The sequence below is a fragment of the Ochotona curzoniae genome, unplaced genomic scaffold, assembly GCF_017591425.1.
Source record: "Ochotona curzoniae isolate NIBS_2020 unplaced genomic scaffold, NIBS_Ocur_1.0 contig_3332, whole genome shotgun sequence".
In the NCBI taxonomy this organism is placed as follows: Eukaryota; Metazoa; Chordata; class Mammalia; order Lagomorpha; family Ochotonidae; genus Ochotona; species Ochotona curzoniae.
Window position 1 is genome coordinate 2,290,493 of NW_024465816.1, and position 18,523 is coordinate 2,309,015.

General features: G+C 45.7%; 1 protein-coding gene across 1 annotated transcript in view; it reads right to left on the minus strand.

Moving 5' to 3' along the window:
* Positions 1-18,523, minus strand: part of B3GLCT (beta 3-glucosyltransferase) — a 125,587-nt gene that overhangs the window by 94,040 nt on the left and 13,024 nt on the right. Inside the window, exon 2 of the mRNA XM_040979826.1 lies at positions 11,762-11,811. Within this exon, the coding sequence (XP_040835760.1) occupies positions 11,762-11,811 (50 nt within the window). The remainder of the gene's footprint in view (positions 1-11,761; positions 11,812-18,523) is intronic.

Genomic DNA, 18,523 nt, shown 5'->3' on the forward strand with positions numbered 1-18,523 from the left:
TGGGAAGTACAACTAAACTTTAAGTACGAACATTTTGAAACTCCTATAAATAAGGGCCTCAAAGATGTCTATGAAATCCTAGTTAAGTAGCCACTCAGAATGCTGCCTGGATTCAAGTCCCCATTACATTCTGATCCAGATTCCTGCTACTGCAACGAGGCAGCTCAAGGACTTGTGCCCCTGTCACCTGCACAGGAGTCACAGGTTGAGTTCCAGGCTCCTGGCTTCACCCCGGTCCAGCCTTGGCTACTGCGGGCCCTTGGGGAGTGAACCACTAGATAGAGGATCTCTCTTGGTCTGTCTTTCAATACAACAACAGCAGACACTTTTTTAAATGTTCAGAGTCACTTATGAAAAAAATATCTTGCCTGGGGGCCCAGTGCAGTGGCGCAGTGGTTAAGGTCCTCGCCTTGCACGCCCGGGATCCCATATGGGCGCCAGTTCTATCCCGGCAGCCCTGCTTCCCTTCCAGCTCCCCGCCTGTGGCCCGGGAAGGCAGTCGAGGACGGCCCAAAGCTTTGGGACCCTGCACCCACGTGGGAGACCCGGAAGAGGCTCCTGGCTTCGGATCGGCATAGCATCGGCCATTGCGCTCACTTGGGGAGTGAATCATCGGACGGAAGATCTTCCTCTCTGTCTCTCCTCTCTGTATATCCGCCTTTCCAATAAAAAAAAAAAATAATAATAATAATAAAAATAAATCTTTAAAAAAATATATCTTGCCTGGATCTCAAACCTAACATGTTTTAAACAATGGTTCTACAAACATTTTCAGGTACCATTGTATCTATGACAAAAAACACCTTTATCAGCAAGTTTAAATATGAAAACTATAAGGCTAACATTGCAGTACAAAGGGCTAAGCCAATACTTGTGACACTATCACCCCACATCAGAATGCTGGTTAGAGTCCCAGATACCCCATATTTTTTGAAAGATTTGTTTTTTTATTGCAAGGTCAATTATACAGAGAGGAGAGAAACAGAGAGGAAGATCTTCTGTCCATTAATTCACTCCCCACGCAGCCACAATGCCCAGAGCTGAGTCAAGCCGAAGCCAGGAGCCAGGAGCCAGGAGCTTCTTCTGGGTCTCCCATATGTGTGCAGGATCTCAATGCTTTGGGCTGTCCTCAACTGCCCTCCCAGGCCACAAGCAGGGAGCTGGATTGGAAGTAGAGCAGCTGGGATTCAAACAGGGATATAGGAGCCACAAGCAGAGGACCAACCATGACACTCCACCATGTTAGCCCCCCAGATAGTCTGGTTTTAATCCAGAACCCTGCTAGAGTAGCTGAGAAGGCAGTGGAAGATGGACCAACTTCTCGGGTCCCTGTCATCTACCTGGGAAATCAGGGTGGCACTGATGGCTTCTGGTTTTGGTGTGACCCAGTCCAAGCTGTTTCAGTCACTTGAGGAGTAGACCAACAGTAAGAAGATCTCTCTCTAGCTCTTGCTGTCACTCGCATGCTTGTTCTTTTTGTGTCTTTCAAATGAATAATATTTTTTCCAATACGAAAGGCAGAGTTATGGGTGAGGGAGGCAGTTATCTTCAATTTACTGGCTCATTATTGCCAACAGCTCCAACAGTCAGGGCTGGGCCAGGCCAAAGCCAGAAACGCCATCCAGGTATGCCTGGTTGGGGGAACGGGCCCAAGCACCTGGGTCATCTGCTGCTTTCCCAGACACACCAGTAGGGAGCCGGATCAGGAATGGAATACGCGGAACTCAAAACAGAGCTCACATGGGACGCTGGCACTGTACAGGCAGAGGCTCAATGCCAGCCCCCAATAAAATAAATCTTAAGAAAGTAAACGATAAATACCCAGAACTCACTGGTTCTGCTCTACGTTATCTACGTAAGCTGGAACACCAACTAGACTTTCTACCAGCCATCTCTGGGAAGTCAAGGAAAAGCAACCAAAATTCCACATTACTTAGTGCTGTAACTCAGGCTGATACCGGAGCTAGGAAATGATTAGCTATTTCAAATGGCTCAATTTGTAAACTGTAAAAATAAAACATCGAAGGAACTGTTGAATTAGGTGAATTGAAATGGAACCAAAATGTTTGTGAGTAATTTCCCCTTTGAGGAAGAAAATTAGCCTAAATGAACAAACTGACAGAACATTTAAAATCCTGTCTCCAGCTTCCCTTGTGAAAAGCCTTAGTTCTTCCTAAGAAAGAAACACATGGTTTGTTTTATTATCTCTGCTGCCACAGGCTTCCTACACCGGCCATCAATATTCATCAAAACATGCTCACTGTCAAGGTTCTACAAGTCAGGGGAACGGCTACTCAGACAGAGCAGAGCCCTGTGACTGATGCACCTGCCCCAGACAGCTCCTGCCCCAGCCAGGGAAGACCAACTCACGCCACCCTTACACACACGCTCTATTTTTTTTTTTTACACCACAATGGATTTGAACACTTTTGATCCAAACAGAGAACACTTAGTTGCTAAGGCCTTCATAAAAAGATGAAACAAAGGCTTGGATGAGAAATATGCTACAAAGGGGGAAACACCATTCTCACCCAATCACAGTGATCCAACAATGATGTTAACAAAGCAAGAAGGGCATTAGTGAGGTGAGGGAGGAGGGAAGTGAAAGAGAAGAAGGTGAGGGAAGAGGGAGGTGAGAGAGGAGGGAGGTGAGGGAGGAGGGAGGTGAGGGAGGAAGGAGGTGAGGGAGGAGGGAGGTGAGGGAGGTGAGGGAGGTGAGGGAGGTGAGGGAGGAGGGAGGTGAGGGAGGAGGGAGGTGAGGGAGGAGGGAGGTGAGAGAGGAGGGAGGTGAGGGAGGAGGGAGGTGAGGGAGGAAGGAGGTGAGAGAGGAGGGAGGTGAGGGAGGAGGGAGGTGAGGGAGGAGGGAGGTGAGGGAGGAGGGAGGCGATCGCCTCGGGGCACCAATGGTAGGGTAGCACTGTCAATACTGCACAGGTACAAACTGATGTGCTCGCTGTCACAGCCAGCAGTCCCATCTCCAGGCTCAGCTAGAGCTGGACAACCTGACCCTTCTCCGGCTCCCAGCCCCAGTGCACGGAGCAGCAAATGGGTACCACTGCCTCTCGTCACACAATTCATGGTGTTTGGGGGCTGCCAGGCCTATGCCCTGACATGGCTAATGACAGTTTTCAAGTGCCTTACTACCTTTCCATGACAAATGGCACTAAGATATAAGATTCACCTGACCTATCTCAGTTTTTATATGTATTCAATTCAAAAATATATATATATATATATGTATGTAATTCTTAACTTGAAAATATTCATTAAAAGCCATGCTGGAAAGTATGTATCATTTCTAAATTTATCAAGCAAAATTTTAATTCACTGTTAATCCCTGGGTAGCACTTTAAGTTTGTCATAAATAGCTCTCATTACTGCCCAACATGCATGTTATAACGCACAGTTCTGTGTAATAAAGTACAATATGAAAAGAAAATCTGGGCCTGGCGCAATAGCCTACTGGCTAAAGTCCTTGCCTTGTACACACTGGGATTCCATATGGGCTCCAGTTCTAATCCCACCAGCCCAGCTTCCCAGCTTCCCATCCTGCTTCCTGTTTGTGACCTGGGAAAGCAGTTGAGGATGGCCCAAAGCCTTGGGACCCACACCTGCGTGGGAGACCTAGAAGAGGTTCCTGGCTCTTGGCTTCGGTTCAGCATAGCACCAGCCCGTTGTAGTCACTTGGGGAGTGAATCATCGGACGAAGATCTTCCTCTCTGTCTCTCCTCCTCCGTATATCCGACTTTGTAATAAAAATTAAAAATTAAATCTTTTTAAAAATAAATAAATAAATTTTTAAAAATCCAGAAGATTTGATTTCTATCTTCACCTTTTTAATGATCATACACTCTTAGCAAATCCTTTACTTTTCAGAGACTATGTGTCCTCAGCTGTAACTGGGCCTTCCGGCTTTGCCTGGCAATAGCAGGATCCTCAAGAAGACCCAATGAAACAAAAATACTTTGAATCATAAACAGTCTCCCTATCACAAGCAATTATTATTATCTCTTCCCCTGAGGCAGAATCCTACAGTATAATTAAAGATACCTTCACTGTTGATAAAAGAAATAGTCTCTTCAAAAATGCCATTATTATAAGTCATAGGATGACTCAACAGCCTTCACTAATATGGAAAACAATAACTATTTAAGATATTATTTCTGTCTCATGCTAAATATATCCAGTGCAGAGCCCACATAGTAAAAATGTAGATGAGGCTCTTAAGCACATCCAATGATCAACAGAAGTGGCTCGGATCAGCTCTGCCCCGGCTCTGCCAGTTCCCAAAGTCCAAACTCCTCTCTCACCTACAAGCAGTCCAGCAGCACAGCCACCCGCAGGTCTCCTGCCCGGCCCTAGCAACGCTGTCACACAGCACTGCCTGCCAAGCGATGGGCATCAAATTCTTGCAACTTCCATGACAATAAAATCTTTCACAAGAACAAATAATGATAATAATAATAATAAAGCTCAGTATTAACAAATGATAAGAAAGTAGAAAACTCAGATAACCAAACAAAACTTGTAAAATACCTTTTGCAGTGTCAAAATACCCTCTTTTTTTTTTTTTTAAATTACTAAAACATGTAGTGGATCTGTTTCAACTATTAAAGGATTTTTGCAAAAAAGAAAAAGGGCAAAGGGTACAGACATTTTTGAGATGTCAGAGAATCATTAGGCTAAATAACAGACCGCAGATTGCAGAGACAGGGTCAGGAAGTCAACAGGGAGGTACCTGGAGAACCTCTGGACACAGGGAAGAGGCGACTATGTCAGAGCAGTGTTACAGGGAACAGAAAATCCACCAGCCACCAGTGAGCTGTGATCTGGAATCCAATGACAATCAGGGATCCTACGGCAGCCACATATCAGCCCTTGCTGATCCCACCAGCCAGGTGGGAACTTGGATTCACCGGGAGCTCGGGACGTGAAGGCAGGCTGGGACTGGCCAAATACAATCCTGCCAAATACGTTGGCCCAGTAACAAATGGAAAGGGAGATTCGGACTCCATGGGGGCAGACTGGAGGTGGGTCAGAGCTAACAGCACAGGGATCAAACACCGGAGTGGTACGTTTCCAGCTAGTCACACCTGGCTGATCCCACAGGAAGGAAAGCACCAGCTCTGGGCCCTGCAGGATCCGTGTGGTCTCCGCATCAGAAAGTCAACAGCCCTGGCTCTCCAGCAGCGCCCTGCCAGATGCCATCTTGTGTGTTTAGACAAGTCAGCACCACTGATAAACCAGTTATCTGGGACAGTTGGCATCTTCCTAACCCAGGACACTGAACATAAAAATTGACTTGTAGACCTGTATGTAATACATCTTACAAATGTGCAGGAAAGAGAAGAATCTGCCAAACAGGATTGCAATGTCAAAAGTTAAAAGAGACAAAGGCACAATGAATGTTACCAAAGACTCCCCAGTAAAGCAACAAAAGCCTCTAACACCCTCAGAGTTAACTGAGGAAGACGCTGAAAAAACACAGGACACAAAATTCAGAAAACTTATTATAAAGCTTCTGACCAACAATGAGAAGCACATAATACAAGAATTCAGGGCCCGGCGCAATAGCTTAGTGGTTAAAGTCCTCGCCTTAAATGCACAGGATCCCATATGGGTACCAGTTCTAATCCCGGCAGCCCCGCTTCCCGTCCAGCTCCCTTCTTGTGGCCTGGGAAAGCAGTCGAGGACGGCCCAAAGCTTTGGGATCCTACACCCACATGGGAGACTTGAAAGAAGTTCCTGGCTCCTGGCTTCGGATTGGTTCAGCCCTGGCTGGCTGCTTGGGAAGTGAATTAATGGACAGAAGATCTTCCCCTCTGTCTCTCCTGCTCTTTGCATATCCACCTTTCCAATAAAAATAAATAAATCTTTAAAAAAAAAAAGAGTTCAAAGAATTTAAAGAATTTATTACAGTGGAAATGAATGAAATGAAAGCTTACATTTTAAACGTTAAGAATACAGTGGAACACAGTGGAGAGTCTCAAAAATAGAATGAATGAAGCAGAAGAAAGAATATCAGAATTGGAAGATATTTCCTTTCACCAGGGGGAAACAAACAAATAGCTAGAAGCAGAGCTAGGCCAAGCTAAAACAAGTATCCAGGAATTAAAAAATACAATTAAAAGGCCCAACATAAGAATTATGGGAGTTCCAGAAGGTACAGAAAGAATAACTGGGATTAAAGGTGTATTCAATGAAATAATACACAAAAACTTCCCTAATCTAGAGAAAGAATCGGGAAACAACATCCAGGAGGGGCACAGGACTCCCCACAGGGCTGACAAAAAGCAACCTTCACCAAGACACATGATAATCAAGCTCTCCTCAATTGAACATAAGGGAAAAAAACCCTTAAATGTGCATGTGAGAAAAATCAAATGACCTATAGAGGAACCCCAATCAAACTCACAGCTGACCTCTCACAGGAAACACTACATACAGGCCAGGAGAGAAGGGAGTGACATATTCCAGACTCTAAAAGGGAAAAAGTTTTCAGCCCAGAATAATATAACCTGCAAAGTTTCCTTTGTCTTTGAAAATGAAATAAAATTCTTCCACATTAAAGAAAAACTCCAAGAATTCATGTCCTCCAAACCTGCCCTACGACTAACACTCAAAGATGTTCTCATGAAAGAGAAAAGGAACAGCAGCTACCAAAGCCAAAGACATATGTAGAGAACACCCTACTAAAAGGTCAACAGAAGACTCAACCAAAGAACAACACATTACTCAGATGAAAGAACCAAATTGCCACCTATCCATATTAACATTGAATGTAAATGGTTTAAATTCATCAATCAAATGCCACAGATTAGAGGACCAGATCAAAAAACAAAACCCATCTATCTGCTGTTTACAGGAGACACATCTCACCAACAAAGATTAGAGGAAACTGAAAGTGAAAGGATGGAAAAAGATATTCTAAGGAAAAACGTGCAGGGGTGGCCATTCTTATATCAGATGATACAGACATTTATGTGAAAAACACTAAAAGAGATGAAGAAGGATACCATATAACGATCAAGGGATCCGTTCAGCAAGAAGAGATCACCATAATAAATATATATGCAACAATTGCTAAGGCATCTAGCTACATGAAACAAACATAAATGGACTTAAAGGGAGAAATAGACTCCAATACAACCATAGTGGGGGACCTTAATACCCCATTAACATCAAAACATCAATGGACAGGGCCCAGCATGATAGCGTTATGGTTAGGTCCTTGCCTTGAACACATCACCAGGATCCCATATGGGCACTGGTTCTAATCCTGGCAGCTCCACTTCCCATCCAGCTCCCTGAATGTGGCCTGGGAAAGCAGTCGAGGATCGCCCAAAGCCTTGGGACTCTGCACCCGCGTGGGAAACCTGGAAAGAAGTTCCTGGCTCCCAGTTTCGGATCAGTGCAGCACTGGCCGTTGTGGCCACTTGGGGAGTGAATCATCAGACAGAAGATCTTCCTCTCTGTCTCTCCTGCTTTCTGTACATCTGCCTTTCCAATAAAAAATTTTTTAAAAAATCAATGGACAAATTTAAAAAAAAAAAACAAAAAAACAGAAACTCAGCAAAGAAACAACAGAACTCACCAAAACTCTAGAGCACATGGACTTAGTTGATACCTACCAAACCTTACATCCTACAAATAGAGAATACACTATTTTTTAGCAGTGCATGGAATCTTCTCCAGAATTGACCATGTTATAGGCCACAAAACAAGCCTCAGCAAATTTTTTTTTTTTAAAGATTTATTTTTATTATTTTTTCATTGGAAAGGCGGATATACAGAGAGGAGAGACAGAGAGGAAGATCTTCCGTCCGATGATTCACTCCCCAAGTGAGTGCAACGGGCCGATACTATGCCGATCCGAAGCCAGGAGCCTCTTCCGGGTCTCCCACGCGGGTGCAGGTTCCCAAAGCTTTGGGCTTTGGGCCGTCCTCGACTGCTTTCCCAGGCCACAGGCAGGGAGCTGGATGGGAAGCGGGGCTGCCGGGATTAGAACCGGCGCCCATATGGGATCCCGGGCGTGCAATGCGAGGACCTTTAACCACTTGCGCCACCGCGCCGGGCCCTAGCAAATTTTTAAAAATCAAAATTATAACATGCATCTTCTCAGACCATCATGGAGTGAATTTAGAGACCAAAAAGTCAAAACACCCAAGAAGACTTGCAAACACATGGAGACTGAATAATATGTTATTGGATGAGCAATGGATTAGAGAGGAATTCAAAGGGGAAATTTAAAAAATGCTTGAAACAAATGAAGGCATCAACATAATATATCAAAACTATGGGACACAATCAAAGCAGTGTTAAGAGGAAAGTTCATCTCAACCAATGATTATGTTAAGAAATTTGAAGGCATCATGTAAATCAGTTAACTTTACAGTTGAAGGAAATAGAAAAAAACAACACCAAAGCAATCCTAAGAACTAGAAATCCTAACTAGAAAAACCAAAGCAATCCTAAGAATAGTAGGAAAAAAGAAATCATCAAAATAAGGGAGGAAATAAACCAAACAGAGACCAAGAGAACTGTACATAAGATCAATGAATCAGAGAGCTGGTCTTTTGAGAAAATCAACCAAATCGACTCCTCATTAGCCCAACTAATCAAAAAAAGGAGGAAGAAGGTACACATCAGTAGCATCAACGACGAGAAAGTAAACATAGCAACAGATACCTCAGACATACACAGAAGAAGACCTAGAAGAGATGGATAGATTTTTGGACACATACAATCCACCAAAATTGAATCAAGAAGCAATTAATAATCTAAATAGACCTATAACACGCAATGAGATTGAATCAGTAACTAAAGCCCCCCTCCCCCAACCAAGAAAAGACCTGGACCAGAAGATTTCACTGCTGAATTCTACCAAACATTGCAAGAGGAACCTATCCCAACCCTACACGAGCTTTTCCAAGCAACAGAAAGAGAGGCAATTCTTCCAAACTCTTTCTATGAAACCAATATCACCTTAATACCAAAGCCAGGCAGAGAAACAACAGAAAAAGAAAACTAAAGACTGACATCCTTGATGAACGAAGATGCAAAGACCCTCAATAAAATACTAGCCAACAGGATCCAACAGTACATCAGGCAGGCCATTCACCCGGACCAGGTGGGATTCATCCTAGGCATGTAGGGATGTTTCAACATTCACAAATCAATAAATGTGATACATCACATAAATAAAATGAAAAATAAAAACCATATGATCATCTCAACAGATGCAAAGAAAGCATCTGATAAAATCCAACACCACTTCATGCTGAAAACCCTAAACAAGATAGGCATAGAAGGAACATTCTACAACACAATCAAAGCAATTTACGAAAAACCTAATGCCAGAATCATTCTTAATGGGAAAAGCCTGGAAGCCTTTCTTCCAAAACCTGGAACTAGACAGGGATGTCTACTATCACCACCACTCTTCCATATAGTATTGGACAAGAAAAAGGAATTAAAGGAATTCAAATTGGAAGCAGGCAATTGAAATTACCTCTATTGCAGATGACATTGATTCTCTACATAGGAGAACAAAAAACTCAGTCAAGACACTAGTGGAACTCATAAGAGACTTTGTCAGGGTAGCAGGATACAAAATTAATGAACACAAATCGATGACACTAGCGTACACAAATACTTCCATGGATGAGAAAGAAACTGTAAGTACAGTCCCTTTTAAAATAGTGGAGAGGAATTTAAATGCCTAGGAATTAAGCTAACTAAATATGTAAAAGACCTCTATGATGAAAAACATAAAACATTAAAAAAAAAATAGAAGATATTGAAAAATAGAGAAACTTACCATGTACCTGGACTGGCAGGATCAACATCATCAAAATGTCCATATTACCAAAAGCAATAAACACATTCAGTACAATCACAATTAAAATCCCAACAACATTCTTCTCTGAAATAGAAAAGATGATACAAAAGCTCACCTGGAAACACAAGAGACCACAAATAGCCAAAGCTATCCTGAAAAATAAAAATCAAGCTGGAGGAATCACAATTCCAGACCTCAAGACATACCACAGAGCAGTGGTCATCAAAACAGTCTGCTACTGGTACAGAAACAGAGAAGAAGATCAATGGAACAGAACTGAAACACCAGAAGGGAGCCCACACATGTATAGACAACTAATCTTTGACCAATAAATAAATAAATAAATAAAATAAAACTGAAAATAATTCAGCGAAAAATCCTGGTCTATTAACAAATGCTATTGGGACAGCTGGATAGCAGCTTGCAGAATTAAGCAGCAAGATCCACACCTGTCACATTATACAAAAATCAGCTTCAAATCTACACCTAAATCTACACCCAGAAACCATCTAACTATTAAAGGAAAACATAGGAAGCACTGACCAAGGAATAGGAATGGGAAAAGACTTCTTAGAAAAGACGCCAAAATCACAGGCAGTCAAAGCCAAAATGAACAAATGGGACTACATCAAACTAAAAATGCTCTGTACAGCTAAGGCAACATTCAACACAGTGAAAAAGCAACCAACAGAATGGGAGAAAATTGTTGCACCCTACACAAATGTAGGGGACTAACATCCAGGATTTACAAAGTGTTTCAGAAACCTAGGGAAAATAAACAAACAACCCTGTAAAACACATGGACAAAGGAAATGAACAGACATTTTTTTCAAAAGAACAGATCCAAATGGCTAACGGACATATGAAAAGATGTTCAGGCTCCCTAGCCATCAGAGAGGTGCAAATGATAACCACACTGAGGAACCACCTAACTCCAGTGAGACTAGCCTCTATTCAGAACTCAAATAACAACACCTGCTGGCATGGATGTGGGGAGAAAGATACCCTCCTTCACTGCTGGAGGGAATGCAGGCTGGTACAACCACTATGGAAATCAGTATGGAGAGTGCTTGGAGAATTACAAATAAACTTATCATACAATTCAGCTATCCTACTCCTAGGAATATACCCAAAAGAAATTAAAACTGCATGTGAGAAGCGGATCTGTAATCCGATATTTATAGCAGCACAATCTATAATAGCAAAGACGTAGAATCAACCCAGATGTCCATCCAAAGAGGAGTGGCTAAAGAAACTGTGGTACATCTACTCCACGGAATACAGCCATTATTCAGCCATTAAAAAGAATGAAATTCTACAATTTGCAACTAGATGGTCCCAACTAGGGACCATTATGCTCAGTGAAATAAGTCAATCACAAAAAGAGAAATCCCACGTTTTCTCTAATATAAGGAATCCATCATGCAAATTGGAATGTACAGTGGTGGAGTAATGAAGACTACCATATCCAGAAGTCAAGACACAGTGAAACATGCATCTCTGCTTCCAAACAAAAGACGGACTCCCAGTGCAAGTATTGGATATATCTAGACAATGAGATGATGGACGAGCATTGTCTGTACCAGTACTGTTGGGGGCACAGTGATGGAATTGTAACTCCTTATGAAGAGTGTCATAGTGTGGGAAAAATCAACCGGGGAGAGGGGGTGGAAAGCTGGGGGTGGGGAATCCCAGACTACACAGAATTGTGTCATGAATTTCAAAAATAAAATAAAATAAAGAAAGAAAAACATTAATCTACCTAGGCACCACTGGTATGGCTTCAATTCTATGTTGAGCAATGTGACTCCACACAAGAAATATGCTACCAACTGCATGATAAAATCATTACAGAGCCCATTAATGAAAACACAAAGAACCTCAGAGAAGAACAGTAAATCAGATTGTCAGAGTTAATACCTGAGTCGGCTGGACTTCTTTCCTTGCATCGTCAGAAACCAAACAGAAAGCTGGAAGGAAAAAGAAAGGAACAATTGTATATGAAAACCAGCAATTTAGTTCAGTCTCACAGAGCAGGAGAAAACAGCAATACCTCCGCAAGATTTTGTACTTGGGTTTCAACATGGCTGCAAGCAGGTGTTGCTGGCTTTTCTTCAATTCTGGCCTAAAACCATTTCTTGATGTGAGGCATGCACGCGTGGGCTTCCAAGCCAAAAAAAATAAATAAAATTGCTGTTCGAAACCGATTCTGGTCCCTTCTTGGGAGACTCCAGAAGAAGCACCAATGCCCACTCTCAGGGGTCAAGGCCAGAGCTTTCAGCCCAGGCCAGCAGGGTTCCTAGTGAGGTGTAGGTGCTGCAGCGGAGTGCAGAGTAAGCAGAGCTCCCACCAGGGCAACAGAGGTGGGACAGCACAGCACAGTCAGGGGCAGAAGGGCTGAACAGACAGCCAGGACAACTGCCCCATTCACGACTTCATGCCTGCAGTCTGTAAACAGAAGCTTCTCCCTAGAGACACATGCAGGCTCTACACTGTCTCAAATAATAGTAACATTACAGCGGTCAGACTTCGCAAATATAAAGCGAAACAGTGAGAAAGGTTTAGGGAACAAAACCTAACAACTTACTTTATTTCTCCAGCAGGGCTTAGGGGAAGGCACTGCAGGGCATTGATTTTTCTCCCGTTAGCATTCTGGGGAGAAAGGGATCATGCCGTACAGGAAGGGGGCATCAAAAGGTGCAAGCAGCACCACGGGGCAGTACCGCATCACCATGCAAGGAGTGTCCACGCCAGGCCCACGTGAGCTTCAGCGCAGACTCTGCTCAGAAACAGAGGTAACTGCACCCACCGGAGCCCTTCTGTCCTTCCCACGCTTCCAGCCCCAGCCGGTCTCTGCCTCATATTCTCCATGACCCCTAGCTGGCTCAAATGAAATCATCCAACACACACTCACACTAAGAAGCAAATGACTAACACGGCTTAATCGGTTCCATTTCCGGAATGACATTTCAAAAGGCAGGGTGAAATTGAAATCTAAGTCAAACAAATCACTGTGTGTGGAACTGAGATAACCACAGATATCCTAAAACCTCCCTGGACCACCTCACAGGAAAAAGGAAACCGTCGCCTCCACACCCACCTCATCCTGCTTTCCTGGGCATTCATCTCCAATGACCAAATCCTATGTTTGCTTGTTCATTATTTATCTGATATTTTCACTTAAGTTCCATAAGGCAAGCAAATACAGCTTTGTGTACTGTTCACTCCACACCAAGGACACAGCTAGCATAGCCCAGGGTCCTTCCAAAGGTTTATGCAAAACGCATTGATTGAAAACATTCTGCACCCACTTGCAGATCCAAGAACCAGGAAAAGGGCAGGACAAGCTGGGTTGGGCCACAACAACAGCCAGTTCACTTGAGGGCTGAGATTGGGAGCTGGCTGGGCTGGGCTAAGCTACAGCACCCACCAGCATGAGCGGCAACTGGGGACAGGCTGGGGCGGGCCAGGCTACAGCACCTGCCAGCCAATGCTGAGGTGAGGCAGGCCATGCCAGACTGGGCCACAGCACCCACCAGCACCCATGAGACCTGGGGGTTGTATATGGGGGTATAAGCCCAGTAGAGGAGCTGCAGGGGGCTCCCCTGCTGGGCCACTACTCCTGCTGGCTAGTGTGAAAATTGGGATTGTGGTGGGTGAGGCGGGGCAGGCTAGGCTGGGTAGGGCTTCAACACCCGCTAGTCTGCACGTGAGCTGGCTGGGCTAACTGATTGTACCCACTGGTGCATGCGTAAGTGAAAGTGCAGGCTGGTTGGACTTTGCTGCAGCATCAGGTGGCAAGTGCTGGGGCTGAGGGGCAAATCCTGTCAAGCTAGACTGAAGAACTACCTAGAGAGTACAAATTCCAGGACTGGAAGTGGGCCCAGTAGAGAAATTGTGGGCATCTTTCTGATGGATTATAGCTCCCACTGGTAAGCATGAGAACCAGGGCTGGGAGCAGGCCTGGCCAGCACCTGGTAGCACCTGCCAATATGAATGTGGGCTGGATAGTGGGTTTGGTTGGATTGAGCTAGGTTTCAACACCCATCAGTGTGTGCCAGAGCTGAATGGGAGGTGGGATAGATGGAACCAGTCTGTTGCACATGCTGGCAAGCACAGAAACCAGGGCTGAGGATGCGACTAGTAGGAGTGATTAGGGGCTGCTCCGACTAGGCTGCAGATCCTGCTGGTGTATGTGAGAGCTGAGTGTGCGGTGAGCAGGGCTGGGCGGGGCCCCAGCACCCACTAGTCTGCATAAGAGACAGTAAGGAGCCAGAACTGACCCAGCAATTATAACTAGTGTGTGCATAGGCTGACGTGGGTGACGGACAGGGCCAGACCTGCAAGCATACTCAAGAGTCAGGTCTGGGATCATTTCATACAAGGTCTTTGGGGATCTGCCCAACCAAACCACTGGACTCGGAATTCCAACCATGGGGAAAATCGCAGGAGCTGTGGTTTGAATGTGGAGTCCAAGTGTCAGAGCTGGGCCTCCTCAGTGGCTTAGATGGAGCAGTGGACACCACACCCAGATGCACATGGAAGGTATAGCAGTCCATTATTTTATTGGAAAGGCAGATGTACAGAGAGGAGGAGAGACAGAGAGGAAGATCTTCTGTCCGATGATTCACTCCCCAACGAGTGATGCGCCGATCCGAAGCCAGGAGCCAGGAACTTCTTTCCGGATTTCCCACGCAGGTACTGGGTCCCAAGGCTTTGGGCGATCCTCAACTGCTTTCCCAGGCCACAGGCAGGGAGCTGGAAGGGAAGTGGAGCTGCCAGGATTAGAACCGGCGCCTATATGGGATCCTGGTGCGTTCAGGGCAAGTACCTTAACCATTAAGCTATCACGCCAGGCCCCCAGCTGCTCCACTTGTGATCCATCTTCCTGCTAATGTGTCTGGGAAAGTAGCAAAAGGCTTGGGCTCCCACTACCCTCACTGGAGACCTGGATGGAGCGTGTGCCTCCTGACTTTCTCCTGGCCCAGCTCTGGCCATTGCTGCCATCTGGGGAGTGGACCAAAAGATGAAAGTCTCTCCCTCTCTCTGTCTGTCTATCCTTGTCTCTGTGTAACTCTGTCCTTCAAATGAATAAACAATTAAAAAAATCCATCTTCCTGAAGCTGGGCCCAGGACCTGTGCCCACTTGTTGGACCCCATCTCACAGTTCACTGCCTGCACCTGCGAGGTAGGCTAGCTGTGCAAAGCAAGACTCTAGAGTTGCCAACGCGAAGGGAGTTTCCTTCTGCTTTTCTGCCCAGACCTAGGGAAAGGGTTGAGGCAGGCCCTGCTCCCAGAATAGGATAACAGAGCTGCTTAAATGCTCTTACTCGAACATATCTGTATAAACTCAGACCTGGGCCCTCCTATTCTCCTCACTGTTTTCATGACTGTGAGAAAAGAAAAGAGAAAGTCAGAGAGAGAAAGAGAAAGAGAGAGAAGAAGGAAGGAAGGAAGGAAGGAAGGAAGGAAGGAAGGAAGGAAGGAAGGAAGGAAGGAAGGAAGGAAGCAAGCAACTCTGAAAAAGCCCAAGCCGTTTCCCTAAGCCAGCCCCATCAGAGACTCCACTCTGCTACTTCCCCAGGGGCCTTCCTACCACTTTGCTGCACACAACAATTCTGTTATGTGTGTGTGCTTGCTCCCTCCCTTTATCTCTAAGCTGGGGGAAGAACCCACCAACACTTCCTGCCCCAGTCGCTCTCTATCCCTAATACACACAAGGATCTCCAGATTAGAACCGCCTCTTCTATGAAGCACCGTGATTTTCTCTTCTTAACGGTTTCAGAGACAACATCTAGTAACCAGGGTAGACCTTCATCTCAGTCTTCTGTGTGGCCACAGTCTACATGTCAACCCAACAGGCCCCTGGCCCTGAGCCTGTAGATCACAGGGAAGGAAAGGTGTCTATTTGGTACTGATTCTCAAAATGACAAACCCATCATCTCCATTAAAGTAAGCAGCAAATCATATTTGACAAAGCAATGGTTTCAAGTAGGAATTACACAAAAGGAAGACATCACCAACAAGCCACATGAATTTCCCAAACATGCTTGTCATCATCAAGACATCATTCTTTATTCAGACAAGATTTAAACTACATTCCAGTTCTGTCCAAAAATACACAGATCTAGAATTAAAATATCCTTTACCAAAAAAAAGGCCCTCATTTTCTCTCCATCACTCTGCTATGAAATTAAAAATTTCTTTCTCCCATGATAGATTTCAATTATGTAATATCTAAGAACTGCACCAGTTATTCTCAGTCACAAGAGATCATCTCCATTAGATGCAGATTTTTAAGTGTCAGTGGTTTTATCTTTAGTTTTCCATAATTTAAATCAAACAAAGGAAATCATTAAAGAATCAAATGTGTTTTCAAGGCATAGAATATTCCACGTGACTAATAAATCCAATCTTAAAATAATAATTCATTTACAGGATTCCTACAGGCAAAATCCAAGCTTTATGGAAATGAAGGTGAAAAGGTGCAAGCAGATGAGGAAAGCAAGAGCACTGAGAAGGTGAAATAACAGGTTGATGGCTATCTCCAACGACCACAAGGACGCCTGACGCAGCCAGGCCTGCAGGTCGGCACTTCAGAAAACTCTCCAAGAGCAGGCACAGGGCACAGTGGGTTAGACCACCGCCTGGGATGCCAACATCACACTCTGCAGTGCCTGCGTTCCAGCTTCATAGCCAAGGCCAGCTTCCTACTAACTCACACCCTGGGAGGCGGCAATACATGTTTCAAGTACTCAGGTCCCTGCCACTCAAGTGGGATACTTGGAGTTCCTGGGTCCTGGTATTGCAGGCAGGGACAGCCGCTGCAGCCAGCCTTTCTGGGAAGGTAAATCCACCATCCACACACTTGCAGACAGCCGGCAGCGGGGAAACAGTTTCAGTAGCCCTGGGGCAGTCCTGCTAAACTAAGAAGTGGAGCACCTGTCACTCCACTCCTGGCTGATGGCAGGAGCAGCCTGTGTGGCGACTCAGAATTAAAGGGCTTACTACGTAAGATGCTCTGCCCACAGGATCTAGGACAGACCGTGTGTTCTAAGAGGTCAGCAGCTACTGTCACGATGACAATTAATCCCGATGTTTTCTCCACAGCAAGAGCCAGTCGGTATGTGCCAAGTACTATGCCAGGGGCCGGGAAACTCAACATGACCAGGCAGCTCCCACACGGCTGAGGCGCTCACCGCAGACAGGCCAGAGTGCACAAGCTGTGGTCAGATGGGAGTCCCTGGTGGTCTGGAAGGCGGGGACATCTCTGCAGGGGTTGGGGAAGGCTGCCAGGGAGGGAAGTTCGAAGTGAGCCCTGAGAAGTACCAGGAAGGGCCGGGTAGCAGGGACAGTGTCATATAATCAAAGGCCTTCTAGCACTCCTGGCTGGCCAGGGCAGGGCCACCGGAGGGGAGAGGGTGGAGTGATAGGGCAGGCTCCCTGGGGGGAGGAAGCATGATGGGACTCAACAGGAGGCTCTATCAAAGGAAGGGGACTGGTGCTGGAGGAGGCTGCTTCTTTGCGACAGCCAAAAACACTTTTCTGGCTGATTTCTGAGGCTGCGTGTGAAGCGGCTATGGGGGTGGGGGGAACAAAAAGGAGTGAGGCAAGAGGACCGGGGCCGACACTGCAGAGCAGTGGTGGCACGGCAGGATGTGGGATGGCAGGGACTGACTGCAAGTTTCACATCCCACAAATGAGGGGGAGCCCAGAGGGTAGGTGTCAGGGGCTGGTTCCTGCCGGGAGCTGAGTGACGAAGGGGCTAAGCAGGGTCAGTGAGAGGCGTGAGAACCAAGGAGAGGCCCAGAGGCATGGGAACACGCCACTGGGCTCCAGACACCCTGAGCTACACAAACAGGAACATCAAAGGCAGCTGACTCCCTGGGGAGCCCTGCTTGAGGGAAATAAGAGCAGACTGGACACACCCACCCAGAGACAGAGCGTGAAGCAAAGGACCAGGACAGCAGAACCCCAACACTGCAAGGACAAAAACACAAAGCAGAAGAACACTGGTGTCACCTCTTGCAAGGCACTGTTCCGCTGAGCAGCACAGCGCAGCACAGCAAGCTGTACCATCCAGGCGCCCTGCTGCATGGCTTAGGCACAGCCTGGACTCAGACCACCTGGACTCCTGACCTCAACCAACTGCCCCCAGCCCTCAGAGCCTCTGCTTTTCTCCCTAAACGAGGGGGGAAATACAGTCGGAGTTATATACACTCAAAAGCAGCACTCATTGGTAGGTACACGTTCTGGGAAGCATGTCAACAGGCAATTCCACAGTTAAGCACACATCACAGGGGTTACCAGGATGCCCACAAACCAACACAGCCCCTCTGTCACTAGGCGATATCATCCACAACACCCCATCCCATACACAATCTGTTATGGACTGAATGGTCAGTACACACCACCTGACAACAAGTTCAAGTATGTTCAGGTTAAGAACAGTTTTGGCCCAGGCTAGAAGCTTATGTGCCAAAATCTTAGGAGACATCTGCTATGCCCAAGAAGAAGCTAGTGCAACCATCTACCAAAGCAAAATTGGGCAATATCAGGGAACAGCATCGTGGCACAGCACATTAATCCGTCACCTGCAACATCAGTATTCTGTATCAATCATCAGTTTGAGTCCCAGCTGTTCCTCTTCCAACTCAGTTCCCCCTAATGCCCCTGAGAAAG